The 15,589-nt window shown below is 33.4% G+C and overlaps 1 protein-coding gene across 3 annotated transcripts in view; it reads right to left on the reverse strand.

The window, feature by feature from the left end:
• The window catches only part of THEMIS (thymocyte selection associated), a 211,223-nt gene extending 196,133 nt beyond the window's left edge, over nt 1-15,090 (reverse strand). The window contains exon 1 of one of the 3 annotated variants that reach the window (XM_069598350.1): nt 14,779-15,090. In XM_069598350.1, coding sequence (XP_069454451.1) covers nt 14,779-14,869 — 91 coding nt within the window. In that variant the 5' untranslated portion in view covers nt 14,870-15,090. The remainder of the gene's footprint in view (nt 1-14,778) is intronic. The other 2 variants (XM_069598352.1, XM_069598351.1) reach the window with 2 other exon arrangements.
• Nucleotides 15,091-15,589: the final 499 nt, after the last annotated feature.

Raw genomic sequence — 15,589 nt, forward strand, 5'->3', positions numbered from 1 at the left:
GTCCAACTATATGACACTGACACAAATAGAGCAAATTTATATTTGTCTAATTAATCATATTATCAATTTCAAATATTGGAATATAATAAGTTTTACATGAGTTGTAAAGTTTAGATATTGAAAGTGTTCAACTTTCACTGTCTGCGAACTTAGGTCTTCCTGAATCAAGCGCAGTTTTAAACCTGGGAAGCTCAACAGAATATGTTGTAAATATTTAGAAAATTCTACTTTAGAAATGTAATGTTCATCTTTAATACATTATTATGAATATAAGCTCATGTAGAGAAATACTGGTGCTCTGTTTTCATTTAACTGAAATTATTTTTTAAATATGTGACAGGACATATTTCATTAGCCTTTACACAATTTTATTTCTCTTGAGTCTGTATAAACCAATATCAATATTGTGAACTCATATTAAAAAGTGAAAAAAAAGTTTTCTTTTGCCCTAATATTTAAAACTTATGAAATACAAATAAACACAAGTTGAATACAATGCTATAATTTTCAAATTTTCCCTGGTTTTACTACCATATCCCTAGCTGATTAAATTAAACCTTAAAAAAGTTAAAGTCAATTAGCCATAAAAGAATTATGTTGGCATTAAAATAGGCACATTTTTTTGCTATATGAACTCATACATGTGTCAAATTAATAAAAGTCATGTTCATATAGTTCATAATTCACTGTATATCATTATTCAATACATTTAACCAGTTCAAGTTAATTTTTATCATACTTATTAAATTGAAATTGTAATCAGTAGTAGAATGTGCATGCTTGTGCATACTAAATCACTTCAGTCATGTCTGTTTCTTTGTGATCCCATGAACAGTAGCCCACTAGGCTCCTCTGACCATGGGATTCTCCAGGCAAGAATACTGGAACGAGATGCCCTGGCCTCTTGAAGGGTATCTTTCCAGCCCAGGGATTGAACCCACATCTCTTGTCTCTCCCACTGAGAGGCAGTTTCTTTACCACTGAGCCACCAAGGAAGCCCTAAAAGACAAAACAAAAGTGTATCTAATCCAAGCTAATTCTTGTGTTTGTTTGTAACCCAATTGTATAGTCAAACAGTAAATAGTTATAAAATTTCTGAAAATGTTGATGATTTTATAAAAACAGGATTCACTACAGAATATCATAAATTCTTCAAGTAGGAAGAGCAAGAATAAACTTCACAAGTTTTATTTCTGGGGCAAATAGGCAAATAGGTGACTTGAAAATGGAAATAATAATAATAATTTCAGCACATAACACCAAGGATTAAATGTACTTGTAAATGTAAAATATTTAATAAGATTGAATATATATGCATACATGTACTAAATTTGTGTATGGATGAGAATCAAGTATTATTTAATCATATGTGTTGTATTAGATATATTCACATATATTTATGTATACACATACATATGCAAAATATATTTATGCACTCATTACATATGCTTACACACCCAAATCTATATACAAAGATACCCATCCCATAATAATCCTTCACTATATAGAGCTATCATGGTCGATAATCTATCATAAACTATGTGCTGATAGCAAATGTTATCTCTGACACTTTCATTCTAATGCTTTCTGTTCATTTATTTTGATTGACAAACCAGCCCACTTTCTCCTATTTCTCCTTCAACAGAGACTTTTTTCCCTTTATTCTTTGTCAGCTTGACCAACTCTTCCTCTATCCATACTTTTCACGTTGCTCCTTGAGATCCACAAATTTCTGACCTGACGCATGCACTACAAGGCAATCCTGAAATGACAAGGCTTCTTTCATCCACTTACAATTCTGATATATTAAATCTTGTAAGCCTACTACTCTTTGTACTTCAGACATACATTTTTGGTGGGCTAACGTTCATCTGCATCTGAATGTCCTACAGGACCTCTTGCTCATTGGAATGTAACTGAATCATGCCTCCATCTCCAAAACAACTGCTGCTCTTGTGGCAAGTCTTTCAAGAAATATTTTTATCACCAACCATGTTTCCTTAGTTCAGAAACCTCTGATCTGTCATCAACGCCACCCTCTTGCTCACAGCTCATAAACTCTGAAGTTCAGAATGTTCGACCCAAAAAGACCACAGATCCTGTCTTTTCCATTTGTAGCTGCTATTAGCTCCTTGCTGTTTGTCTCATATTCATGTAGTAAACCTCTACTGGAATAGATGTCTGATCTACTCATCTGAGGGATTTTTTTGCCTTAAAATCTCAGAAATTCTTTAGCTTTTTCTACAATTTTCAAATTTATAATCAACATGATTTACTTTTATAATCAGATATAAAAGTAATATCCTTTTATAAGTTACTATTGATTATAGCATAAATTCAATATCCTTATTATAGCTCAGAAGAAACTTAAAATATGACCACAAATAACCTGATCATCTTTTATTCTCTGAGCTGTTCTTGGATCGTATTTTGAATTTTCAAACTTGTATAATGATCTAAAGATTTTTTTCTCATTCTGAAATTTTCTTATTTGCTCATTTTCTATATAGGCTGCAGAAAAGTATCATCACCTCTTGGTAAGCTTTTTGGGTGGTAAATTCTCAGTGTTCTCAAAACAGTTTATTAAAATATATTTCACAATATAGCACATGTATTGATTTTTTTTAATCCATCTTCTTTTACTGCCTAAAGAGTCCTTGAGGACAAGAATCATACTCTATTCATTTTATAGAAGGAAGGATAGAGAGAAGAAATGCAAGGAGGCAGATACAATTTAAGGACTAATTTCCATAATTTTAACATATTTTGGCAGGAAAAAGAAATATGATATTTAATATATTCAAAACACAATATTTAAAAATCTTACCTCCTCTAAATCTTACTTTCCCCAAGAGGGAAAACATTTTCATGGTATTTAAAAATTGCTATAAAAAACACTTTTGAACATTATATTTATGAGCTTATTTAAGCAAAACTATGCTCTCACTTCTGCAAATGTATGTGTTCTTTCATCAATATTCATTTTGGTAAACAGAAGAAATGGCTAATAGAATCTATATTCAAAGTGATGAGAGGAGTCCTTGCATTGTTTTAGTTGCTTTTGCTAATTTAGATCGGTACCTCCACGTTCCCAATTCTAAAAGTAAAACTCTTATAATATTCAAAAGGACTGCATATGGTTCTGCACTATTTCCCCTCTGATATCATTTCTGTTCACTCCTCCTCCTCCTACCCTTAGTGGTTTCTCACTTTTTCTGAAGTACACCAGCACACTCTCACCATAATACTTCACTAAAGATATTCTCGCAACTTGGAAAGCCATTCACCAGGTATTTGTTTGGTTAACTCCTTCACCTCTCTCAGCCTGAGAGAGCTTGTTGTACCTGAGTCATCTCCAGCATGTTTCATAACTGTGTAGAGAGTTGATTAATTCTTAAGTTACTTGGAATTAAGGCTTTAGAAAATTCTAGCTAGGACAAATGGATCTTAGAACTAGAGATAAGAGGTAAAGCTTGTGTATAAAAAAATAAAACTGGGCAGTAATGGGTTAACTATTACTTAGGGTGCTCAAACCCTGCACTTAACAAAGAAAGGACTACCCCTTAACTAGCTCTGGAGAGAAAACATCTGCACCCTCAGAATATCCTGTCAGATAAGTGTTTTTGTGTATCTGGGATCTTGGGCCACACCAGATAGTTTATGCTAACAATGTGATTTATGGTGAATGCCCTTTGTGGTTCATTTGGGGTCCTGGGCCACACAGCACCACCTGAGGGTCTGGAGACCCAGTAGTTGAAGTCAGTCACACAAATCATGCTTCATGCTTGTGTAACTGCTCCAATAAAAACCTTGGATACAAAGGCACAGATGAGCTCCCCTAACTGGAAATAATTTGTCCTTATTGTGACACATCATTGCTAGGAGAATTAAACATTATCCACGTATCTTCACTGAGAGAGGATAACTGGCAATTTGTTTTCTCATAGACCCTGCTATATATATGCCTTTTTCTTTACTGGCTTTAGTTTTTCTTTGTTCTCTGTGGTAAACCGTAACAGTTTAACAGCTTCTCTGAGCTCTGTATTTCTCGAAAATCAGCAAGACCAGGAGTGATCTGGTGGACCCCCAAGGCAAAATAGGGGGAAATTTTTGTAACTTTGGGTTAGGTTACATGATAAAAAAACGTATGACACATCTTGACTATATAAATTTAAAATCTTTTTGTTTCAAAAGATAATATTATGGAAATGAAGACAAGCCACAGAACAGAAGAAAATATTTTCAATTATATATCTGAAAATATTTGCAAATCAAATATCCAAAATACAGAGATAAGTCTTACAGCTCAATAACAAGAGGACAAAGGCCAAAAAAATTGAAGAGATGTTATTTCAAAAAAAGGCAAATAAACTGCTACTAAGTACAGGCAAAAATGCTCAACATCACTTGTCATTAAGGAAATGAAATTAAAACTACAGTGAGATACCATTGATTATATAACAAAAGATACACAGGTTTTAGCAAGGATTTGTAGAAACTGGAATCCAAATTCATTGTAAATGAGAAATTAAAATGGTACATTATTCATATTATCTCCAAAAGGGAGATAATAAAAATGGCCTTTGGTGTTGAATAAACAAACTGTGGTATATCCATATACAAAAAAACTATTTAGCAAAAAAAACCACACCAGAATAGTAATATATGCTACAACATAGATGAACCTTGAAAACATTAAGCTAAGTAAACTGTTAGTTTCAAAACAAGACATACGGTATGATTTATTTTATATGAAATGTATAGGAAAGGCACATTTATAGACAGAAAGAAGAGCAGTGGTTGCCTGGGGCTGGAAATGTAAGTAATAATGATTGGCGAATAGCTCAAGGGACTGCTTTGTGGTGATGGAAATGGTCTAATATTGGTGGTGGTTGCAAAACTCTATAAATTTACTAAAAATCATTGAATTGTATACCTATAAGGGATGAAATTTATGGTTTAAAAAATTAATACCTCATTTAAACTGTAAGAAAAATCTAATGGGAAAAGATACAAAAATAAACGATAAATAATAACCTACATGATATATAAGAAAAAGATAGTGTTTTGATTCCAAAACAATGAGGAATTTAATAGTGAATATAGGATATATAGGGAAGAGGGAACAAAAATTTTGCAGTAATAAATAGGGTTGTCAGATAAGTCTCACAAGTTGACATCTGGTTGAAGAGCTTGCTGACTCAAGGAAAAAGTGGGAGCAAAGTTTTACGGCAGGAGCATAGCCTCAAGTTTGAGGAACAGTGAGGAGGTCAATGGGGTTAGAAGGAAAAGATCTGTAAACAGTAAAGTCAGAGCAATACTAAGAGTAAACAGAGAAAATTAAAGGACTGTTACTCATTGGAAGGTCCTTATTTTGAGAAAAACTGGGAGAACCATTGGAGGTTTTTTAACAGAGAAGCAGCACAATCTGACATACCACTTATAAGCATGACTCTGGATGCTATGAGCATAGACTTCAAGAGTGAAAGAGAAGTAGGGAGACCAATTAGGTGGCTATTTTGATAATCTTTGCAATATGTTATGATGATTTGAAACCACCAAGGGGGTAGATGGAGGTCACAGTGAGTGGTGATATTCTGGATAAAGCATGGGGGAGAAATTGGTGTAAATTTTTCTCCTTTTAAAAGTTAATTAATACTTTTATAAAAATTAGAAGTTAATGCATCAAAATGTTAATCATATTTCTTTATATTTGATTAAATTATTGAATATGTATGCTTCTACATTTTCCAGTTTTCTAGCCATGTGCACATATTATTTCTATAGAGAAAAATCATTTTTCAACATCCAGTTAATTAAGCAAAATTGTAATAGAAACAAACTTTGTTTTGCCAAAATTTTAAGTCAACATCAAACTGGTTACATATATGAAGTAATCAGTGATAAATGGTAATATTAGCAATATGCAGAATAGTTGACTATTCAAGCAACAAATATTTCCTGAATATGAATGGTGAACTCACTTTTCCATAAATATGTGGTAACATTATTATCAAATAACTTTCCTGGGATTGTATGACTCTCTCCAGAGTTTGTCTAATATCTAGGTTTTTTTTAGTTGGTAATAAATGCAGTTCTAGTTATAATGAATATAACTTGTATCGGTAAGGAAAGTATTATGTTGAAATAGGGCTTCCCAGGTAGCTCAGTGGTAAAGAATCCATCTGCCAATTCAGGAGACACCGGAAATGTGGGTTTGATACCTGAGTAAGGAAGATTCGCTGGAGGAGGAAATGGCAAACCGCTCCAGTATTTTTGCAAAGAAAATCCCATGGACAGAAGAGATTGGTGGGCTACAGTCCGTAGAGTCACAAAGAGTTGGACATAAATGAGCACGCATGTGCATGCACATGCCTGTGAGCGCGCACGCGCACACACACACACACACGTGCTGAGATAACAACTTCAAATTCTCAGAGATTTAAATAGTAAAGGTATATTTCTCATTTCACTATGTGTCCAGTTCAAATGAGTGAGGGCAGAGTCTCTAATAATTATAGTTACTTAGAGATCCAGACTTGAAGGCTTCATTTTGACATGATCTACCAGGACAAAACATGTTAAATTATGAACTGGTTCTTAAAGCATCTGTTCAAAATGATACATCTTACTTCTGCTGTCATTACACTGGCTAATGCAAGTCCCATGTCCCATGGTCACAAAAGAGTCAGGAAGTCCAATTCTATGATGTACTCAAAATGCAAAGAGAAAAATCTATGATAATTATTATTATGAGAAGGCAGATAAAAGAATAAAATATTAGAGCTTCAATTTGTATTAATGTTTATATAAAAAATAAAGTTGAAACTATACTAATATTTACTCTAAAGATTTTCTAAAATTTAATTTTAAACTCTATTAGTATTTAATTATAAAAAATTTATTCCTATACCAGATGGTCACATGACAGGTATAGTTCACAATATATTGAGACAGTTTCAGAATTCCAAAAATGTGAATTAAAACAATTGTCTTCATTCATTCATTTCCTTGCAATACTTCCATATAATGGACTTTATACAGATCAAGTTAAGAATTATTATAATCCATTTTCCACTCTCCACAAAATAGACAATAACTTTGTAAGATGCCTACAAAGACATTTCAGAGCTGAAAATTGTAGAACCTATCAAGAAGAAAAGGACAGAGTGACACTTCTATTCCTAGTACGAACTTATCATCAGCTACATACAATTGTTGTCTAAAGAAACTGCCAAAATCAGATTTATGAAGAAAATTATTTCACATATGGATTGATGGCCACCAACATTAATGATAAATCTTCCTTAAATGTATATTTTATATGGCATGTACATGCTGTATACTGGACCTTTACAAGGTATCTTTAAGGGCTATTATTTAAAACAAGCACTGAAATAAATACATTACAGCTATGTCTTTGAATCACCCTATCACATGGTATTAAATCAACATTTTTCCAAATTCTGAAGTATTCAATAATGGAAATATTTAATACTTTCAATAATGTTCAATAATAGTTAATATAACAATGTTTATTATTAATAAAATATTTAAATTGTTTAAAACATTATTAATTTCATCTTTATCCTCTTACAATTTTTATTACTATGTATGCTTTAGAATTATCATAAATAACAATAAAGAAATTGATATTTTAAGGTATGTGCTCATTTTTTTGTTGTTGTTTTTAGCCAACAAGGTTTGTGTTTGAATAAAGTCCTGATCAATTAGCTCTTGGATGGAGCATTCCAGTCATTATTTCATTCTGTGGTCAAAATTTATTTTTTTCAGTTGTCTACTTGAAATTTCCATTTGAGTGAATAACAGATTTAACATGTCCAAAGCAGAGCTTTTGCTTTCTCTATCAAACCTTTACCCTGCCAAGGTCTTCACAACTCTGTCAAAGGTACAAACATCTATCTAATGGTTTAGGTCAAAGTCCTCCCATGCATCGTTTAGTCTTCTCCTACCTCACATCCATATCAAATCTATTAGCAAGTCCTGACGTTTCTACCTCCAAAGTATGCACTAAATTGGTCATTTCTTGTCCAACTGAATCAAGGTAACATGAACTCTCTTCTGCAGTCCTAAAGTGTCTCAACCCAGTTTTGCCCCACAAAAGCCTGTGCAGTCCCACCTAAAATGGTGAGCAAGTCCTGTCAATCTCCTGCTGCGAATTGGTCATTACCAGTTATAAAATCTAAACTCCTTGAAATGTTCTTGCCCATTCCTTGAATCTCTTTCTCATATGACTTTCCTCTCTGTTTTATCTTATATGTTTGAGGTACAAGGATATTTTTCTCTCCTTCAAACAGACTAAGCCCCTTTGGGTCTAGCCATTCACTCTGTTTGGAACCCTCACCTCCAGGATATTTTCTTGTCTGATTCCTTCTCAGCATTCAGGTCTCTGCTACTAAACCAGCTCTTTAGAGAAAACTTCACTGATCATTTTATCTTACTGGTCCCCACTCACTTCTCCAGCCCCACTCTGTAGCAAATTATGTATTACATGGCTTTTAAGGCCTACAAAATTTGTGCATCCCCATGTCCTCAGCCTCATTTCCACTATTTCCCCTCAATTGCGCTGCTTTATCCTCACTTGTCTCCTTTTTGCTTCTTAATTAGATGAAGAGATCTGTTATATGGTTTGCACTTGCTCTGTCCTCAGCAGAAGTGTTCTTCCAGAAATATGCAAGATTCATTTCCTCAGTTTATTCTGGCCTCTGCTCATATATAATCTCCGCAAAGCTATCTGCCCTGATTGCCCTAGCAAAAGATCATCTCCTTCCCCTCTTGCTCTGCTCTCTACTTATTTAGTTCTTCATGGTACTTTGTATATATCAGATCTGTCGGTTGTTTGTCATTTGTTGCAGCCACTGGAATATAAGAGAGGGGCTTCCCCACTCTCTTCCATGATTCTAGCCTTTTGAACAATGCCTCATAATGTGTTATTGTATTTTATACGAGCTAGTCCATGCTGAGACTCACTTGATGTTTCACATGTTTCATGTCATAAAGGAAGCCTGATCAATTTCAAAGAAACAGTAATATAATACAATATAGACTACTGTTCTCTAACAACATACAATAAAACTAGTAATTAAAAGCAAAGAACAGCTAAAGACAACTTTATGTTATCAGAAAATAAATAGCCATTTGATTTAAAAGGAAAAACATGTACTCAGAACTGAGTAAAAGTGAAAATATTACAAGGCAAAATGTATGGGAAAGAAAGAAGTATCTAGAGAAAAATATAGGTTTAAGCATACATACCAAGAAGCAAGAAATGTTTTTTTAAATGACTGTGATTTATACCAGGAAGCCAGAAAAGGAGCAAGAGAGCAAAGGACATGAGAAAATAATAGAGTCAGAAATCAAGGAGAGAAGCAAAACAACAGAGGATTTTACCAAACCAAATTCTGAATTCCCACCCCCAAATTTCACATCCAGTTATTCTTATAAGAGAATTCTACCAAATTAAAGAGTTTAAGGCACATTTCTCTCTTTTCAAATACCTCAAGAAAAAGTTAACAACAAAATCTATGTAGTTAATTTTAGAAAGCTAGTGTTACCTTGAATCTAAAATTATAAATGAGTCTATTAGCTCATATCAGTTGTGATCAAATGCAAAAATCTTTAAATATATCAAACTCCTATTTTGTATTTCAAATGTTAGTACATATTATTATAAATACTATATTAAAAGATTCTTCAACTTGAAAAATCTTTTAAAGGTAATTTCATTAGCAGACTAAAGAAACCAAACCATCTAGAAATCAAGAAATAGACAGGAACTTCCTTAATTTAGTGACGACTAAACACCAGTTCTAGAATATTGTACTTAATGAAGGAATTTTAAACACATTTTCTTTATAATTCAGAATTCTCATTTTTTAACACAGTACTGGAGGCTCTGGACTATACTGTCAAGATAAGGAAAAATGAACAGTTGCAAAACATATTAGGGGAGAGACACAGCTCGATGTTTTCTAATGATATCAATATTTAGGATAATCAGAGAAATAAAAAATAAATTGTTAGAATTAATAAGTTCATCAGTATCGTAGTAATATGTATTTACATTTCCACTTCAGTAGTAACCAGGGAGAACAGAGGAAGTATTGTATCAGTCAATATAGCAATATAACGTGTGCATGTGTCTGCATTCTAGGAACTAGCTTTAGAATACACAGGATCTCTATGGAGATTTTTTTTTTTAATTCTGATACATGATCAGAAAGATGAATTTTTGGTTTGTTTGTTTTTTAATGAGAGATAAACTATGTTAATGAATGTAAAGATCTTACTATTTAAAAAACTGAAGTCATAATCAAAAAACATATCTACATTAGAAATCCCAGCTCAGAATGGCTTGTAATTTAATTAAATATTTAAATAAGAAATTACATCTAATTTATATAATATCTTTAGAAGAAGAAAAAAAGACTCTACCCAAGAAATTCTATAAGCTCAACATATCTCAATACAAAAACCTGGGTAGGATGTCATACAAGATTAAAATTATAAGCCAATTTCATACCCTAAAAAAATACAAAAGTTCTTTAAAACTAATAAACTGAATTCAATGCTATATAACCAAACTGATCTTATTCCACAAATAAATGACTTAAGATTTTTTTAAATCAATGTAAAAAAATTATATTATCATCACAAAAGTTATTTAAAAGTTTGATAAATAAACATACCTTTATGACTTAAAAAACTGGTAGAAAACTAGAAACTTGTTTAAATTAAAGCAAACATTATATTTAATGATAAATTATTGAAAGTTTTTCTCTATGGCTGTGAGGTGAGTGAAATGAGGGCCTTCATCATTACTCTTATTTGATATTATACTATTGATAGAAAAACACTAGCTAATACTTAACTGAAGGAAAATAAAGTATAATCATTGGAAAGAATAAAAACCTATCAACATTTATAGAAAACATAAATATGTACATAACAAATCTAAAATAATCTAAAGATATATTCTTAGAATTCAAACACATAAAGAAAAAATGAAAACTTCAAAAGATACCACTTATAATGGAATTTTAAAAATCAATCAGATAACTAAGAATAAATCTGGAATAGAAGTGTAAGAACTTCACAAATAAAAATTATTAGATGTTATTGACAAAGGTAAAAAGATATCTATTCATATAACTAGACAGATAAACTAAGTTCATGGTTCAGAAGAGGACTTCATTTAAAAATCATGACAATTCTCTATAAACCAATGAACTGCTAATAAAAAAAATTGGGACAACTAGTTTCACAGTACTAGTTCTCAAATTTGGCTTCATTTTTAATCATCAGGGAGATTTTTTTTTAAAATGCCTTATCACTTACAAATTATATCCTAGTCTTGTCAGGAGAGAACCAGACTCTGAAAGTTGCTAAGAAAGTAAATTTTAAAAGTTCCCATCACAAGAAAAAGAAAAACTGTAATTATGTGTGGTAATAAATGTTAACTAGATTTATAGTGGTGATCATTTTGCTATATGTACAAATAATGAATTATAATTTTGTATACTTAAAAATATATGATATTTATCTAAATCTCAATTATCTTAAAAAGACTGATATCAAGTGTTATCAAGAATATGGATTAATTAGAAATCTCATGTTCTTCTGGTAGGAAGGTAAAGTAGTATAACTACTTAAGAAACATGTTGTCCATTACCTACCCAAAATAAACATATGCATCCTGTGAGATGTGGCAATTCCATTCATTTATATACACAATTGAATATTATATACGTGTGAACACACATAAATAAGAATGTTCATGACAACGTTAACAGACATCTTCAAGCTGGAAATAATTCAAATGCCTATTAATAGTGGAATGGATAAATAAATTGTGATATATTCATCTACTGGAATATTACACACACTGGAATGAATAGCCCATATAGAACAGCATGGATTAATTTTACAAAGATAATGTTGAACACATATGCCAAACATAAAAGGATACTATTATAATGTTTCATTAATATAAAGTTTATAAACGAGCAAAAGTCTGATAAGGGTTACTTCTTGGAAAGATGGTAGATGATGACTGAGAAAGAGCACAAGATGTAACTTTCAAAATACTTGTAATTTTCTATTTCTTGACCATGATGGTGGTTACATGTATATATTTAATTTGTGAAAATTCATCAAGATGTATGCTTTTTTCTCTTAAGTGAAGTATATATAACATAATAGTAAAGTATTAAAAGATGAAGATAGTCTGAACACATGGAAAGAGTATGTTGTTTTGCAAACACATGGAGAGAGTATGTTCTTTTGCAAGATTTAAAGCAAAAATTTCAATTCTTCCCAAGTTAATCTATAAAATCAACATACTCTAATACAAATTCCAGTTGAATTCTTAAAGTAATCAATTGATTTATTTAAAGACATGTTTGAAAGGTCTGTGAATAGCTACAAAAGGAGCAAAAAGATTGGTTTATATGTGAACTATGCTTATGCCAAAGCCATAGTTACAAAAACAATGCTTGAACACAATTGAGAAAACACAGACTAATGAACAGAAGGGATATTTAAGAGACAAACCAACCCAGTTATGAGCATATAACTTAAAGACAACAACACAAATCAGAGGGAAAAGGATAGCTAGCTTATAAATGATGCTGGAAAATTGTGGTTACTATATGGAAAAAAAACTAAAATTGGATTCCTCTGCACTTCATGGCATAGCTTAAAATTTAAATATGAAATATAAAGCTGTAAAGTTGATTTAAAATAACATAGGAAAATATCTTTGTAAATGAAACATGAAGAACTTCCTAATGTGAAATCTTAAAAGCACAAACCATGAGACCAAAAAAAATGACTTGGGGACAGCTTAGGAACAAAGATACATTCCACAACATTATATATGTGGAAAAATATGGTCTGCTTCAAAATAATCAATTTACAAAAGAATTAAACAAAATGGTCTATACTAAAGCTGATGGCTGCCTACACCAATTCATTGCCTGTGCATGCGTGCTCAGTTGCTCAGTCACATCTGACTCTTTGTGACCCCATGGACTGTAGTCCACCAGGTTTCTCTGTTCATGGGTAAGCATACTGGAGGGGGCTGCCACTTCCTATTCCAGGGGATCTTCCTGACTCAGGCATCAAACCCATGTCTGCTGCATCTCCTACACTGCAGGTGGATTCTTTACCACTGTGCCACCTGGGAAGCCCACATTCACTCATCCTATTCTGTTATAAATCATACAGTCTTAGTAAAAGTCACTCTGCACTACTTCAAGAGGTTAACTTAATCTCTCCTATAAAGTGATTTTGTTTTATTTATTTATTTTTGGCTATGCTGGGTCTTCATTGCTGCCTGCGGGCTTTCTCTAGTTACGATGAGTGGCTCCTACTCTCCAGAAGCGGAGCAAGAGCTTCTCACTGTGGTGGCTTCTCTTGTTGTGGAGCACGGAGAGCACTCTGGTGTCAGTAGCTGCAGCTCCCAGACTCTAGAGCACAGACTCACAGGTGTGCATGTGTGTGTTTGTGTGTGTGTGAACTGGGTCTGACATTCATCAATCTTTTTTTATTTCATAATATAATATCTAAAAAATTATTTTGTCTATAAATGGGAAAGATTTGCCTACCAACCGTTTTTTATCTTCCCAGTGCTTTTTCTAGACCTACTTGTACTACTGGCTCAATTCTACCACCCTTGGAACCAGAAATGTATATTTCCCCAGAAAATGAGTCTGTCTTACATATATTCATTCAAACCACTGCTTTAAAAAATTGAGGGTATGTATTATACATGTTGTAAGTCTTGATGCTTTTTCTGAAGTAATACATACAGTAAGTCACACCAAAGCGCACTAACTTATTCAACAGCCTTAGTTGAACTCTGACTTTAGAACTCTGACATAGATTCTATAAAAATTGTCTTGTATTTAGTAAATGTTAACTTCTATACCTTTAAATACGAACGCCATTATTAAAGAAATTAGAAGTTAGACCACTACAGAAAGAGGGAGAGAAGTATTGATATAGGCAGTCCATTCTGAAGGAGATCAGTCCTGGGATTTCTTTGGAGGGAATGATGCTAAAGCTGAAACTCCAGTACTTTGGCCACCTCATGCAAAGAGTTGAGTCATTGGAAAAGACTCTGATGCTGGGAGGGATTGGGGGCAGGAGGAGAAGGGAATGACAGAGGATGAGATGGCTGGATGGCATCACGGACTCGATGGACATGAGTCTGAGTGAACTCCGGGAGTTGGTGATGGACAGGGAGGCCTGGCGTGCTGCGATTCATGGGGTTTCAAAGAGTCGGACATGACTGAGCGACTGAACTGAACTGAACTAAAGATTTTGGTGAAATTTTCTTCCTAAATGCTGTGCTTTTAATAGCTGTTTGTTTGTTTGTTTGTTTTAAAAAAAAAAACAAAAACAAAAAACTGTATTTTATGTTCTAGAAACATAGACACAGATAACTTTTCACTTGGATTACAGCCAATTTCAAAGGAAAGGCAGGAATAATTCATGTTGAACTATTTAAAGCCCTACAAAAAGTTCAAGAATCTTCACTCGATTCCTAGCCTCTATCCACACCAGAGTCTTATCCAGTTTCTCCCTTCTTCAACACTATTAAGTCTCGACAATTTCTCAAATACTTTCTCTGATAATGACCTTTCCTTCAACAGAACTCATATATTCTTTGTTTAAAAAAATTGCACTAAAATTCCTAACAGTATATTCTTTATGAGCATATTCTAGCCAATCAAGAGATAGGAAGGTGCTTACCTTCAAAATAGAAGCCTGACTGGATTTCTAGGACCCTGGGGAGGGTCCTGAGGTCAAGGGAGTAGATGAATTCTTCCAGGGACAATGCCATTGCTTTGGCTTGGATCTTGTGCTGACCTGGTACTTACAGAAGCTTTTGGCTTCTGAGCGTCACTTGTCTGCAGCTACAGTCCCAGCTCATCATTCCTTTATCAGGGATGTCACGCCGGAGCCTGTGGGGTGGAGTAACTCTATGTGGGGAGGGGAGTGAGAAGGGAGGAAAGAGGCAGGCAGGGGATAAAAGGTGTTACAGCTCTTTTTAGTTCTCATTGTGGCTTCATTTCCTTCTAACATTGAAGTAGAACAGGATGGGGGCGTGGTGAGCATGTCTGAACAGACATTGCCAAAAAAATGAGAATTGGCAAGTAGCTGTGTTCATCTGCTGCTGGTCCAGGTGTGCGTCTTCAGCAGGGGCCAGGCTGTTTGAGGTCAGAGTTGTTTGTGGCTTGTCAATCAGGAAAGAACAGGAATTCAGGACTACAGTATAATCTTAAAAAGGGCACTGTATCAATTCTTTATCTCTTCACTTCACTTCTAAAGTTTGGCTCTGTGCCTTATTTGCATACTCTCAGGGCTTTTATACAAAATTAGGTTACAAAAGTGCTTTGTGTCAGCTCTTTTCAGAAATCTGATACTCTGGAGGGGGAGGATCAGAAACCCCTTTTTATTTTGCCACATTAAAAATTTTGCTGAATATTAAAGGAGAGTGGGGGAGGGGTACACTATGCAAAGTGATACATTTAATCAATATGAATTTTCTAATCACCACACT

Source organism: Ovis canadensis, chromosome 8 (assembly GCF_042477335.2).
Source record: "Ovis canadensis isolate MfBH-ARS-UI-01 breed Bighorn chromosome 8, ARS-UI_OviCan_v2, whole genome shotgun sequence".
NCBI lineage: Eukaryota > Metazoa > Chordata > Mammalia > Artiodactyla > Bovidae > Ovis > Ovis canadensis.